The 15,959-nt window shown below is 38.5% G+C and overlaps 1 protein-coding gene across 3 annotated transcripts in view; it reads left to right on the top strand.

The window, feature by feature from the left end:
• The window catches only part of SENP7 (SUMO specific peptidase 7), a 71,909-nt gene that overhangs the window by 3,814 nt on the left and 52,136 nt on the right, over nt 1-15,959 (top strand). For all 3 annotated transcript variants that reach the window (XM_074973233.1, XM_074973242.1, XM_074973252.1), the window contains exons 2-4: nt 133-185; nt 3,037-3,144; nt 7,576-7,673. In XM_074973233.1, the coding sequence (XP_074829334.1) occupies nt 144-185; nt 3,037-3,144; nt 7,576-7,673 (248 nt within the window). In that variant the 5' untranslated portion in view covers nt 133-143. The remainder of the gene's footprint in view (nt 1-132; nt 186-3,036; nt 3,145-7,575; nt 7,674-15,959) is intronic.

Here is a 15,959-nt window from a genome sequence, read left to right on the forward strand (position 1 = left end):
GTTATTTTAAGTCCTAGGAATGCTTTTACCTGCATCTGTCTCAAGGGTGTTGAGAAACTTAATTGGTTAATGTTTTTAAACTCTGAACAAGTAAAGTACAAATTACTAAGTTGATTTTGTATCTGTTTACAGTAGTGACAGTTATGGAAGGAAGTGGAAAAACTGCTGCATCAAGTAATCTGAAAGTAAGTTTTGTATTGTTTATAAGAAAATACTGCAGGCCTGGCATTATGTACTTGCAAAAATTCCAGAAACTGCAAATATACTCGTGAATCCTGCAAGCTTCACTTTATTGGGTTGCCATCCCCAGAGAGCCAATTTAGGATCATGTTCATATGCATAAATATATTTTGCTTAATGGAGGCATATTTGGGTAGGGTTAGGTGATGTATAACCAAGTGTTAAGTTCAAGGCTAATATAGAAGTTACTACATAGGCAAAATAATTAAGTACAGATGAAAGTAATTTTTATTTTGTATTTAATCAGTACACTGTTTTGTATAAGGTCTTTAGACTACTCATGGCTTCTTTTTAAGGCTCGGTTCTATAACCGTTATGCAAAAGAACAGCTGTGTATTTCGAAGAATGGTCCACAAAGGTGCACCAGAAACTGTCTGTTAGCCTTTATTCCTCCTTAAATTTCCATGTTACTACCACTAGCACAATTCAACTGGTGGCAGCAACACTGGATACACTGCTGAAGGCAAAGAACCTGTAGCAGTCAGCTTTTTAACCACCTTGTCTGGCTCTGGTCAGAGCAGGGCTAGGTAGTACAGTGGTTAAAAATTTAGCTGCTGCTACCTCTTGTTCACATTAGCTTTCCCACTCTTGCTACCATAAGTGGCAAATTTTAAGAAAATAAGGCTAGTTAGACAAAGCTAAAATGAGTCTTCTCTAACGTATATATACACATACCCAGATCCAATAAGCTTATGTCAGTGGGAGGCTGAAATGGGACTTAGAATTCTATTCCTGCTAAATAAAATATGTGATGATTTTAAACTTTGATTTCTCATTTGCCTTTTTCACGTTCATCTTGTCATAAGCGTAATTGTGAATATTTGGAGCTCACTTTTTTTTTTTAAATGAGTGTGAGGATTGGAAAAGTGTCCTACTATGAGACTTGCAGGGTGGGAGAGTGAGGTAGAGGTTCATCTTAATATCCTGTGCCCTTTTTTATCCCTGTCCCCACTTTCTTTCCTTTTCTTCTTTCCTTCCTTTGAAGTTAGTCATTAAAAAAAGTCCTTTCTCTCTGTTGCAGTGTTTTTTGTCATCTTTCGCTTTCCAGCTGCTCCCAAGCTTTGATCACACCAAACAGATGTTAAAATTTTAAATAAGATGATTACCAAATTATGGGGCAATCTTACAGAAACCTGCAGTCCAACATCACTCTGAATTTTTAAATCTGAATCTCTCTTTAGATCACTAATACCCAGACATAAAGAATTTTCAACTGTTATTAAAGCATGTGTACCAGTGTGGACTCTTCCTCAAAAAATATTTTCAGATGATGAACATCACATAATACTTCAGCACAAAAAAGTCAGAATAGTTTTTTTTCTCCCCCTGTAATACTGGTTAATAAGGAAAGTACATAGAGCATAAATGACTGGCTTACTGCAGGTGGATTAAGTTTGCCGTCTTTAATTTGATGGTATTACCTTTGAAAACATATTCTTTATTGAGAGATTCTTTGGTTATCAAAAGCAGAGTCTGATGGAGTGTGACAGTGCACAACAGACATTTGACTAGTCAAAATACAGCTACGCAAGTTCAGAGACCAGGTTTTGATTCTCTACACAGCCAGAAAGTAGAAAGAAATAGGAGTGGAAAGTAACTGAGCCTCCTCGTATTAAGACTATTCTATAGATATACAGAGCAAAAGGACTGAATTTACAGAAGTCTGCAAACAGCTCCATAGGAAAAAGCTTGGATTTGCATTGATTTTTCCCAGCAATCCGGAATATATATCAAGTGGGTCAAACATCACACTTTCTTTACTCCAGGAGAAGCACAAAAATTGCTGAAATCAGTCCCAAAACCAAATACACATGACCAAGAAGAAATGGGAACGGATTAAAATTCAATTTAATCAAGAGTTCTCCCAAGTATCAAAGGGAAATGTTAATGATATAATAAGATATGGGCAATATGTTGCTACTTATTGTTATACATAGCAAGACAGTGTAATTGTAATGTCTTGTCGTTAATGACCCAAAATTTCAAATCTTTTCCCGTTAAAAACAAACAAAAGATGGGTTAAAATAATCTGATTGAAAAGGATACTCGTTTCCTGTCAAAACATGCCCATAAGGATTTAATTGATCAGTTTTTGTTTTGAACTTCTGATGTCTATTGAGACCTGTGTTATTTCCTAAGTGATGTTTTTAAAACATAAGATAAGGAAATTGACACACTGTTTTCATTATGTTAAGGCTGGGAATGGTAACACATGCTAGCATGTGTTCCATGCATCCTTTTTGATATGTAGATGTTGGTTGTCAACTCAGAAATATTGTTTTGGGGTTTAATTTGTTCTTGAGAGGGGATTTTTAAAACTTTTTCTTTTGAGAAAATGTAGGTTGATTTATTTGAAAGTTCTGTTCTTTCTGTTTTCTCTTTATCTTTCCGTGAAATTAGCATGCTAAGATTAGAATTCGATGTAAGTGAATCAGAAAAGTACGGAGGAAGTTACAAGTGGAAGGTGGATCTATTTTTATCCTTAAGGCACATGCATGGAGTAGTTAATGAACTTAATTTAGGATTTTTTTTGTCTCCACCTCCCCTCCCCAGTTTACTGAGATTTAAAATTAATTTTCCAATGCCCAATGTGATAGGAAAGACAAACCAGGAATAGGGAATCATAAATACAACCTTCAAATTCAAGTTGCAGTCGGTATTTCTCTTTTTCCATGTTCTTAACTTGGCCTGAGGGGTGAAAAGGGTGAGAATACATAAGTTCACAGCGCTAGGGGAGAGCTGAATCATTTAATTTTAACAGATAATTAATGTAAAAGCAACATTCTCTACTTCCAGTTTCGCATACCAAAGAAGAAACCAAACACAAAGTCAGAGGATGTCCATGTTCAGTCTCCTTTGTCAAGGCTCACAGACTCCCACCAATGGGACTGCCCTTTACAAGAGGTAAATAGAAGCTACTTAAAATGTGTTTTATTTGAAATTTTTCAAAATGAAATGTCAGGAACACATTATACATTTCTTGTTTGTTCTGAAATTGAGCGCTCTCTTCCATCTATCGAAACGAGGTCACAACTGCAGGAGCATGGGTTGGGCTGTCATTGACTTGACAAAAAGAAAAGGAGTACTTGTGGCACCTTAGAGACTAACCAATTTATTTGAGCATGAGCTTTCGTGAGCTACAGCTCACTTCATCGGATGCTCATGCTCAAATAAATTGGTTAGTCTCTAAGGTGCCACAAGTACTCCTTTTCTTTTTGCGAATACAGACTAACATGGCTGTTACTCTGAAAATTGACTTGACAGGGGCTCAGGTCTATGCCCATACATACGGTTGCAGAAGGAGGACCTGATTGCAATATTGCCAGCCTCACATGTTCAAAAATCATGAGCCTTGCCTGAAACCGCTCCTTCCCCTGTGAGATTATCTTAAAGATAATGAATTTTTAAAAAAATATGCATTTGGGGTTAATTTTGTCTTCTGGTTTCTGAGTTTTCAGGTTAAACTGATGTCATGTTGTGAAGCTTTTCTCTGCAACCATTTGGGTTAGAAACTTACTTTAAAAAAAAAAATAAAAAATTGAAAATGAGATTCTGGACTCCCTGAGATGGGGCTTAAAGAAAAACATGAAATATTGGGAGCCTTGAGATAAAATTGTGAGAGTTGGCAACATTGTAATTTGATGTTAAGACTCATGCATGCCTAGATAGTCCTCTTTTGCTGAAAAGATACATTATTAAAGACTGTCTTAATCTTCTCAGTCATTTGTAGAAACACATAATTACCAAGTAATTTACTTTCAAAATTAATTAAGTGAGATATAAAGATGCTCCATGTCATGAGTGTGTTGTGGTGCTATTAAGTAGTATTTCAACTCAGCACTGAAACTTTGTTTCTGATCATGCCCACAGTATGCTAGCTGCTGTGCAAACAGAAATGATGGCACAGGCTCTGCCCCAAAGAGCTTAGGATGAAGCTTTCAGAAGAACATAAAGGACTTTTGAGCACAAGTCCCATTGAAATTCACTGCTCCTGAATCCCTTAGGTGCTTGTAAAAAAACCTGCCCTTTACACTCTTAAAGACAACACAGATGGAGGGGAAGGCACAGGGGAACATACAGTTTAGGTAGTCAGGTGATGATTGTCTATTTCCTAACGAAGTATTCTAAATTTGTTTTTGTTTTTTTTGGTTTGGTGAAAAATACAGATTCTCTTCAAGTGACCTACAATCTTATAGAATCAGCTGCTTAGTTTTTTATAAGCTTCATGTCAGAAGAGTATGTTCAGGAAGGATTTGTCTATGAAGAGGGTGGTGGTCTGTGAACCAGCTCTGGAAGGATGTTTTTTAGCCCACTTGCTGAATGTATAAAGTGGGGAATAATAAACCTAACCTTCTTCTAATTGCTAACATGTTTATCTATGTAGCAGTTAAAAATAAATCTTGAAGAGCTTCTCCTCCCTCTTCGATCTGTGTTCCTGTATGGAACTGGGATCAGAGTGCTTGGAAGCAACAGGTTTTCCACTCGTAAACTGCCTTGTCACTCTGTGGTACATTCTTATGAGCATCCTTGGCTCCTTGAGCTCTGTACTTACCATGTAATTTTGAGTGCTACTGAGTCTGAAGTTGCAGTATATATACACTTATGGACTAATTTTTAAACATCACTGGTCTGTCAGCTTCTTGTTCTTGTATGTATTTACGGTTTCTGGATCCCCATTATCTTCAGCTCTGTTGCTGTAGGCATAACCTCTGCATTTAGTTGCTCCTAGGTTTTGACATCCTTGTTACCCTGTGCATAACACCATTCAGTACTTTTCTCTGGGGAGTTTCAGCACTGCTCAGAAGCTAGATATAAGGCAAGTGGTTCTCTCCAGTTATCTCCCTCTCTCATGGCTCCACTTCCCAATACCCTCACAGTTATTGTGGGAAGTAGCTGTAGCAGGACTTGCTCTCTCATTGCAATTTGGGTGTTGGATTATCTCCTCCGTGATGTCCATCTAGCTCCACGTTTAAGAAACACCTGAGCTTCTAATCTGGACAGCTCTTAGCTTTCTGCAGCTTCCCCATGCTCCTTTCAGCCTATACAGCTGGGGCCTTGCAGTCACTTGGGTGTTTGTGCCCTTTAATAATAACACTGTTTAACCTTAAGGGAGTGCAATACAGAAGATTACTTCAAAGTGTTTTACAAAGCTGAATAAATATAAACCCCATTCTACAGATAGAAACTGAGACCCATTTCTAAAATGGCTTGGCCAAGGTCATACGTCAGGTCACAGTGCGGGAGCTGGGAATAGAACTCAAGTCTCTTGACCTTCGGTCCAGTGCTCCCATCCACTGGATCATGCTAAAGCACATGATTGTCAACTCAGAAATATTGTTTTGGGGTTTAATTGTTCTTGAGAGGGGATTTTTGAGAGTGTATCTGGGAGGCTGTATGACTACCATATTTTGCATTGTTAGTCATCAACTGAGTTGAACCTTAAGTTACATTAAGACTTAAGTCAGAAGCATGTCAGCTGTGGTAGCCAGCATCAGCTCTCTTCCTGCTAGGGAGGTTGGCAGATCAGTTCCCTACACTTCAAGAAAATAAATTGCTTGGACTGAGTGTCCTTTAAAATAATTTAAGTTTGGCTTCTTGCTGTTACAGCATCTGTTTCCACCTGCCTCATTTCTTACCTGCTACTTATTTACTGAGGGCCCTATATTTTAAGTCCTTTATTTGTGTTTGGCCCCTTCTGATCTCTCAGGGTTTTTTTTTTGCTTGTTTCTTATTTTTATTTTTTAAACTCAGCTCTCGTGATTAAACAGGTTTGTTTCATCTGCATGTAGAAGCCAATATCCATCTTGGAGATGTACTTCATAGTGTTGCCTGCTAGTTTTCTTCCTTATTGTGTGAAGAGATATCATCCTTGAAGCTTTCAGTGGAATTCCGTTAGACAGATCTGTACTACACTGGCGACAAATAATGTCCCATTATTCCCTGATGGTGGTAGCGACAGAGTTACCCGCTCTGGTTGGCAGAGCCAGCCTTTCTGTTTTTGGGTGGGCATGCAGAACAATTTTTTGCCACCAGCCTTTCACAGTTTTGGGGACAGTCCACCACAATCCACACCACTATGCATAAGGCAAGCCCTCAAGATTTTGGAGTGGGGGTGGATACTTTCTTTGGGGCACAACCCAAACTTAGTTGATTCATTAGAGAGAGAGAGAAATCTTCAGATTTCCCTTGGTCTCCTCATCCAAGCCTTCTACTGCAGAAGTGAGCAAGGCCCAGTTTGCTTGTGTGCTTTCTACCGTGTTGATCCATTGGCATCAATTTTTATGTTTCGGTCTCTCTCTGAAAGCTGATATATGCTCCTTTATGTCTTCCTCTCTCCCAAAAATGGAGGGGACAGGAAGGACATAAAGACTGTCTCTGGCTTTGAAGAACTCATTGTGTTTCTATAGTTTCTCGTTACTAATTACTGGTCAAAAAGGAACTGATGATTTAGGACATTAGTAACAATTGTGTCTCACTGCTGTGTTATGAAACAGGGCTCTGCCATGCCACCCACCATGGAGGCAGTGTAACAGTTTTTGTTTTTGACATTACAGAGCATTCAGATCCCTGTCTTGCATAGAAGCATGAATCCTAAAGTGGAGATCAGTGATACTCAGACTTCAGTGGTTCAGGAGCCAATTTAGTGATCAGCATTACCGAAAAGAGCCACAGTAGTTTGAATGACAGGGAAATTTTTAGTTTTTATATATAGTATTCTCAGAGCAAATAAGTTAATAACTTGGTGAAAGTTGATAACTTAATTCGTTAATTGCATAGTAAAAAGCATCCTGATTGGTTAATAACTTAGATTGGTTAATAATTAAATCACACAGTGTTTTAATATCATGTGCTGCAAAGAGCAGCACGAGACATATTAAAGAGCCACTTGTGGCTTGAAGGCCACAGTCTGAGTATCACTGGCAACATCAAATTAAGTCACTTCTTAAGGGAATTAAGCTAGGCAGGTGCCTTACTGGATCATGATAAATACTGAACAAACCCACTACAAAAGCACATGTGGTCTTTTCTTAAGTAAAAGTTCACAATCTGGTTGTCCTGCACAAACAGTCAAATTTCTTAGGGAAAGGGCAGATTTGAGACTTAGTTGGTGGTATTCATAAAAATGCTGGAAATCATACTGATTTCAATACTTCATGTTCTTTGAACTGAATGTCTAGTTTTCTTTGCTGCTGATCTTTTATACTATGTAAGCAGTCATGTTTCAAGCTCTGTCCTTCTCCTCACTCTTCCACCTATCCTTACCTCTTCCCGATACATTAACCGTCATTTAATTTTTAAAACGTCTTCATTATTAGACCTTTTTTTAAATTCCAGTGGAAATTAAGGACAAGAAATCAAGAGCCTTATCCAAAGTGGAAAAAACAAAGGGACTTTGACAGACCCAGCTTCATTGACGAAGGATCAACAATTGGGTAAGATGTCTCATATCAAAACTGGCTCATTTTACAGTATAGTGTTTTACCTATTTTGAGTGTTATAAACCTTTCTTGAAGACAGGTATCCTTATTTTCCACAAAATTATTAGGGCCATACAAATGCTACTTTCATAGCTGTTTAGAAAGCCCAAATTGAAATTAATGGCTAGAATGTGTTTATATAGTAATCGTATAGTATTACAAGTAAGGCTGTCGATTAATTGTAATTAACTCACGCAATTAACTCAAAAAAATGAATCGCGATTAAAAAAATGAATTGCAGTTAATCGCACTGTTAAACAATAGGATACCAACTGAAATTTATTAAATATTTTTTGATGTTTTTCTAAATTTTCAAGTATATTGATTTCAATTACAACACAGAATACAAATTGTACAGTGCTCACTTTATATTATTTTTTATTACAAATATTTGCTATGTAAAAATGATAAAAGACATAGTATTTTTTCAGTTCACCTCATACAAGTACTGTAGTGCAATCTCTTTATTGTGAAGGTGTAACTTATAAATGTAGATTTTTTTTGTTCCATAACTGCACTCAAAAACAAAACCGAGTAAAACTTTAGAGCCTACAATTCCACTAAATCCTACTTCTTGTTCAGCCAATCTCTAGGACAAACAAGTTTGTTTACATTTATGGGAGATATTGCTGCCTGCTTCTTATTTACAATGTCACCTGAAAGTAAGAACAGGCATTCACATGGCACTGTTGTAGCCAGTGTTGCAAGATACTTACATGCCAGATATGCTAAGCATTTATATGCTCCTTCATGCTTCGGCCACTATTCCAGAGGACATGCTTCCATGCTGATGATGCTCGTTTAAAAAAAAAATGCATTAATTATATTTGTGACTGAACTCCTTGGGGGAGAATTGTATGTCTCCTGTTCTGTTTTAACCGCATTCTGCCGTATATTTCATGTTATAGCAGTCTCAGATGATGAACCAGCACATGTTTGTTTTAAGAACTCGTTCACAGCAGATTTGACAAAATGCAAGGTACTAATGTGAGATTTCTAAAGATAGCTGCAGTACTCGACCCAAGGTTTAAGAATCTGAAGTGCTGTCCAAAATCTGAGAGGGCTGAGGTGTGGAGCATGCTTTCAGAAGTCTTAAAAGAGCAACACTCAGATGCGGAAACTACAGTACCTGAACCACTAAAAAAGTAAATCAACCTTCTGCTGGTGGCATCTGACTCATGATGATGAAAATGAACATGTGTCAGTCCGCTCTGCTTTGGATAGTTATTGAGCAGACCCCGTCATCAGCATGGACACATGTCCTCTGGAATGGTGGTTAAAGCATGAAGGGACATATGAATCTTTAACGCATTTGGCACGTAAATATCTTGCGACGGCAGCTACAACAGTGCCATGCGAACGCGTGTTCTCACTTTCAGGTGACGTGAACAAGAAGTGGGCAGCATTATCTCCTGCATATTTTAACCAAACTTGTTTGTCTGAGCGATTGGCCGAAGTAGGATTGAGTGGACTTGTAGGCTCTAAAGTTTTATGTTGTTTGTTTTTGAATGCTGTTATTTTTTATAAATTCAGCTTTCATGATAAAGAGATTGCACTACAGTACTTGTATTACGTGAATTGAAAAATGCTATTTCTTTTGTTTTTTACGGTGCAAATATTTGTAATAAACAAATATAAAGTGAGCACTGTACACATGGTATTTTGTGGTGTAATTAAATCAATTTATTTGAAAATGTAGAAAACATCCAAAAATATTTAAATAAATGGTATTCTGTTATTGTTTAACAGCGCGATTAATTGCAATTAATTTTTTTAATTGCTTAACAGCCCTAATTACAAGCTTTACTTTGTTGTAAGATTTCTCACAAGGTTGGTTGGCAGCATCAAACTAGGAATACAAATCTAACAGGTAATTGAGGCCTTGTCTACACTATGGGGGTAAGTCAACCTACGTTGTAGCTGGAGTCAGTGTAGTTTAGGTTGACGTACTGCAGTGTCACCACTGTGCTGTGTCAATGGGGGAGACTCTCCCGTCAACTTACCTTACTCTTCTCATTCCGGTGGACTACCGGAGTCAACTGAAGAGCGCTCTGCAGTCGATTTAGCAGGTCTTCACTAGACCCACTAAATCAACCCCCACTGCACTGATTACATCAGCATAGATCCCAGGTAAGTGTATACATGGCCTAAGTCAATAAGATCTATGGCCTGTGTTATGCAGGAGGTTAGACTAGATGATCAACTGGTTCTTTCTGGCTTTATCATCTGTGAATCTGTGCCAGTTAAATTATTTGAGATCCTTAGAAGAAGACTGTTGTTCTTTAAGTACAAATTATTATTTCAGCACTTGCTGCTCTTCTGGGTTTTTTTTTTCCCAAATCGGTTTCCAGATCACCTTTCAAATATATACATCACTATGGGATCTCTGAAAGATCATAAATAAGTTGGCTTTGTCGGCTGTTAAAGGAAAACAAAGCCAACCAACATGATTAGCAGTACGTACTGAGAAGTTAGATACAAGCATGTTCTCAGACCTCTTAAGTGAGTGAATGTGTGAGGTGGTGTGATTTACAGAATCTTTGTACTGATGTCCTTTTTTGTCATTGGTATCTTTTGGCTTGCCTCAGAGGTTAGTCGTGAATTGTATAGAAAACATCTACTCTGTAGCAACTGGATAGTTATGTATGTTAAAGAACATGTTTGAGAAATCACATGCGGAAGCAATAAGAGTATTTGACAAAGCTAAATGTGAAGAGTTCTTAATTTCTGTCATGAGGACTGAATCTAAGTATTTTGATTTCATGGTGCAGTTAAATCTACATAATTTAAACAATTAGATAATTACAGTTGTTTCTAGTTTGTGAATTGCAGAATTAGGATAATTCTCTATCTCATGGTTGGTATTTAGAATAAACTCATTTATGAAGTGGTTTCTTGGAAGGAAAAGATTCTAGAAGTGCAAACTTTTGAAGGAGAAGCTACAGTTTAAGGAAATGCTTAATGTAAAGTATGTCAGATGATTCTGCACCTTGTACTCAATGTGCAAGTGATCACAAAGGTTTCTTTGGTGATCAGTTAGCCCTGCATTTATGTACAGTAACTCCTCACTTAACGTTGTAGTTATGTTCCTGAAAAATGCTACTTTAAGCGAAACGATGTTAAGCGAATCCAATTTCCCCATGAGAATTAATGTAAATGGGGGAGGTTAGGTTCCAGTGAAATTTTTTTCGCGAGACAAAAGACATCTCATATATATACAGCCCCCCCCCCCCACACACACACACACAGTGTTTAAAACTTATAAACCATTTAATACTGTACACAGCAATGATGATTGTGAAGCTTGGTTGAGGTGGTGGAGTCAGAGGGTAGGATATTTCCCAGGGAATGCCTTACTGCTAAATGTTGAACTGGCACTGGGCTGAGCCTTCAAGGGTTAACACGTTGTTAATGTAGCCTCACACTCTACAAGGCAGCATGGCAGAGAGAGACAGAGATACACACCTTGTGTGAGAGAGAGAGATGCACATTACCCTTTAAGTGACCCTACTCTAAGTACATTGCCTTTTTAAGTAGATCAGCAAATTGAGACAGCAGCTGCTGCCAGCAAGCTCCCTCCATCCTGAACCTTGTCCCCCTTGCCCCCGCCCTCCATTCCAGCCCGCTCTGTGAAGATGGGGGTCAGGAGCAGAGGGAGGGGGACACCCTGACATTAGCACCCCTCTTCCCTCCCCCCTTGCACAGCAAGCAGGAGGCTCTGGGGAGCAGCTCCAGGGCAGAGGGCAGGAGCAGCACATGGCAGTGGGGAGGGGGACAGCTGAACTGCCCGGCAAGCCCCCACCCACTAGCTCCAACTGGCTGCTCTTCCTGCAAGCAGTGGACAAAGCAGGCAGCTGCCAAACAACGTTATAAAGGAGCATTGCGCAACTTTAAACGAGCATGTTCTCTAATTGATCAGCAACAAAACAGCATTAACCGGGATGACTTTAAGTGAGGAGTTACAGTATTGAATGCTGCAAACTGTTGGAGGTAAGAGGTATGCTTAACAGAAATTCTGATTTAACCTTCCTGCTTCTCCAAAGGCATAAATATCTGCTCTGGCTTTGATGCCCCAGAATGCATCCTTCTTTAACACTAGATACAAGGGAGCAACTGGCAGGCAATGAAGCTTTTCTATTCCCCCCCCAGCCAACTTAAAAACTGGAGTTATTGTAACCCTTGTGTTGTGACTCGGTATTCCAGTGGGAATTACTTGTTTCTCTCTGTGATGCTAGATAACGTTATTGAGATGTTGCAGGAGACCTTGAACTGGCCATTGTGACTTCGGGAAACTTAAAGAAAATAGATACATTTGGAATCCATTACACAAATTACTTTCACTTGATATTTGAAGTAGAGGTGCATAGTCGTAGAGTTAAATACTTTCCCAAAAAGACACCCTAATGTAAGAGTGGATTAGTAATATAGTGGGGCATCAAATGTTCAGAAGTTAATTTATGCTTTTCCAGAATTTTTTTTTAAGGCAGAGTTTGTACAGAAAATTGAGATGTTGAGAACAAAATTAATCAAGGGATACAATAAGAAATTCTTTAATTGCATATTTACCAGTGCTAGGAGGCTGGGTAATAAATGAGAGGAATTGCGTATTTAAGAGTATAATCTTGACCTAGTTGGTGGTATATAAACCTGTTGGGAAGATTCTTGTAGTTGAAATGTTAAAATAAATGGAATTTAGGAAGGAAGAAGTGGGCAAAAGGGGAGGCGGAATAGCACTCCATGTCAAAAATGGTTTTATCTATTTCCCGAGTGACACATCAGACTTCCAGCATGCTGGCAATACTAACATGTCCTTGGACTTTTTAAAAATTATAGAGGACAATTTCCTAACTCAACAAGTTGCTTTAACCCATGTGAATTCTGTATTAGACTTCATCCTGACAGACAGACATTGATCGTAGAACTGGTGGTTGCTTAGTGATGCAAATGTTTTATGACTTAATTACATTTGTTGTGTGCAAACAGAATAAAATCTAAGGTAGTAGTATATATTTAGTTCTTTAAAGGGCCAGTTTCATAAAGCTGATAACAATTATGGGCCAAATCAGCTGAAGAAAGAATTTAGATAGAAAGTTGTACATGTCAATTGGGAACTGTTTAATATGCCCAAAATGCCATAATTGAGAAGAAGGCTATAAAAAACAAAAACAACCACCAAAAAAACAACTTGGCTTAAAGGAAAAGTTTGGGACAGTTTCCCACCCTGGTCGGGGGGGGGGGGGTAAAGAGCGCCTGTGGGCTCAGTTACCCCTGACCTGGCGCACCTGGCCTGTTGCACATGGTCCTTAAAAGGGAGGACCAAGCCCAGCCGAGTATGGGACTCGGAGGGAAGTGGAGCAAAAGAACAGAGGTCCCTAGCCCCACAGAACAGAGTCTGCTTACCCAGAAAGCTGCTAAAAATCCTCTGCTGCTTGGATCCTCTGGAGGGGTAAAGAGACAGACTTAACTTTTTATTTTCTTTCCCTTTCCCTTTCTCTTGTTCTCTTTCGAGCCCAGGAAGCTCAGCCTGGGCTGCTCAGATACCCAAGAAGACTATTTGCTTTTTTCTTTGCGAGGAACAGCAGAGTAAGCCCAGACTGTTGTGTAGGTTGCAGGATTATTTTGTTTGCCTTTTCCTTTTTTTTGGAGTGCAGTTATACCCAGAAGGTGGGGAGCTGTCTCGCCAAGATTTACAGCTGGGAGACTGCATTCTTCATGCCAGATCGGTGCTACAGTGACATCTACAGCCAGAGAGGGATGTCTGGGATGAGAGAGATACCCACCCTCACCCCATGGGGGAGCCCTTGAGGTACAACCCATGACGGGAAGAGAAAGCAGATTTTACATAAAACAAATGGAAGAAAGGGGAAGTTGATAGCAATGAATATAAATTAGAAGCTAGAAATGTAGAAATTTGATAAGGGAAGTAACAGGACACAAGGAGAAAGCTATGGCTAGCAGAGTTAAGGATAGTAAGTAGTTTTTGAAGTATATTAGGAACAAAAGGAATCTTAACAATGGTATAGGTCCATGCTTATATGGAAATGGCAGAATTGTCAAGAATTATGCAGAAAAGGCAGAAGTGTTCAATAAATATTTCTGTATTGTATTTGGGGGAAAAAAGCCAGAAAATGTAGTCCTGTCTTAAGATGATAATGAAATGCTTTACATTCCAGTAGTAACTCAGGAGGCTGTTAAAGAGCAGCTACTAAAGTTAAACATTTTAAAATCAGCAAATCCAGATAACTTGCATCCAAATTTTTTAAAAGCTGACCAAGGAACTTTTGGGGCTGTTAATGTTGATTTTTCAGTAAGTCTTGGAACACTGGTGAAATTCCAGAAGACTAGAAGAAAGCTAATATTGTGCCAATGTTTAAAAAGGGTAAGCGGAATGACCTGGGTAATTATAAGCTTGTCAGCCTGACATCGATCCAAGGCAAAATAATGGAATGCTGATATGGGATCTGATTAATAAAGAATTCAGGAGGGTAATTATAAATACCAATTACCATGGATTTATGGGAAATTGATCCTGTCAAACTAACTTAATATCTTTTTTTGGTGATTTTACAAGATTGACTCATCTAATATAATTAGACTTATGTAGGGCATTTGACTTGGTATCACATGACATTTTGATTAAGAACTAGAACAATAAAAATCAACATGGCACACATTAAATGGATTAACAACTGGATAATTGTTAGGTCTCAAAATGTAATTGTGCAGGGGGACTCATCATTAAGCAGGTGTGTATCTTGTTGGGTTGTGCTGTTATTCAGGAGGGACTCTGGTGTAGAGGTGTGAGCAGCAGGATGGAACAAAGATTCCTAGCTTTTCTTCCCAGCAAACGTGTGATCTTCTTTAATTCACTTAACCTCTCTATGCCTCAGTTTATTCATCTATAAAATGGGGAAAATACTAATTTAATAAGAGTGCTGTGGTTTAATACTTAGAATGCACCACAACCACTAAGTAATCTTCACAGTACCCCAATAAAGCAAATACATTGTATTCCTATTTTACTTATGGGTAAAATAAGACTGAATATGGTCAAGCAACTTGCCCAAGGCCACAGAGGGAGTTCTTGATTCCTAATCCCATTTTCAAACCACTTACCCCTCTTTCGTTATTAATTGGCATAAACCACTTTCAAATCCTGTAATGAAATAGCACAATTTATTATTACTGTCTGTGCTGTAAAGTTCACTTTACTATTTGTGTACCAGATCAATTAACTTAATTTTTCCTAAAAGCATATATGAGGCTTTTTAAAATAGTTTTTTTACAGAAGGGATACAACTCTTTCAGAGGCAGGTATCAGGACCTGGAACCAGACTTCACTGGCATCCGTTTATCAGCACTTGCTCTGGAGTACATAGGATGGGCGCTTTTATTGTTCAAGCTTTTGATTCTTGTCCGCCTAGTTCTCCTTTTGGAAAAATTTTTGTAGAAATACCTGAGTTTCTTGAAAAAGGTGTGTAATGTTTTCCTGTTAGCCTGGCATTGTAAGCATTTCATTGATAAATATGTCAGGATTGGGTGAAGTAGTGACTGCTTTATCACAAAGACTTAACTCCTGTAATCAGTTACTGACAAGCTTACTTGGGAAATGATTCCTTGCTCCTGGTCTGCAAGATTAGTGTGGATGCTTGTTTGCTGCTAAAGTTAACGAATGCAGTGTTGGTTATCTGCCTGCCACATACCTCTCACTTACACAAAGATGTTTCTCTTTATATAAAAGCAGTTCCTCCCATAGTATGTATAATTCTTTAGTCTTCATCTTTCTCACTTTATATATACAAATCTCCATGGGAAGTAATTTCTGCTATTAAAATCAGGATATGTATTTCACCATGTTCTCAAGATCAACCTCTTTGTACAACCCAGCTTAATTGTTATCCATTAAAAAAAAAAAAAGGATAATTCCATCTATTCATGACAAATCATATAGCAAATATATCACTAAAGCGGCTTACGTGAAGTTGCTGTTTTGCATTCCTTGCTGCAGAACCAATTCAGTGCAAGAGACTTCAGTCTCATCTAGCAGAGCAAATGCAGCACGTAACTGCCATACTGGGTCAGACCATAGGTCCATCTAGCTCACTAGCCTGTCTTCCGACAGTGGCTGATGCCAGGTGCTCCAGAGGGAATGAACAGAACAGGTCATCATCAAGTGATCTATCCCCTGTCACCCATTCCCAGCTTCTGGCAAACAGAGGCTAGGGACATTCAGAGCATGGC

Source organism: Natator depressus, chromosome 1 (assembly GCF_965152275.1).
Source record: "Natator depressus isolate rNatDep1 chromosome 1, rNatDep2.hap1, whole genome shotgun sequence".
Classification (NCBI taxonomy): domain Eukaryota; kingdom Metazoa; phylum Chordata; order Testudines; family Cheloniidae; genus Natator; species Natator depressus.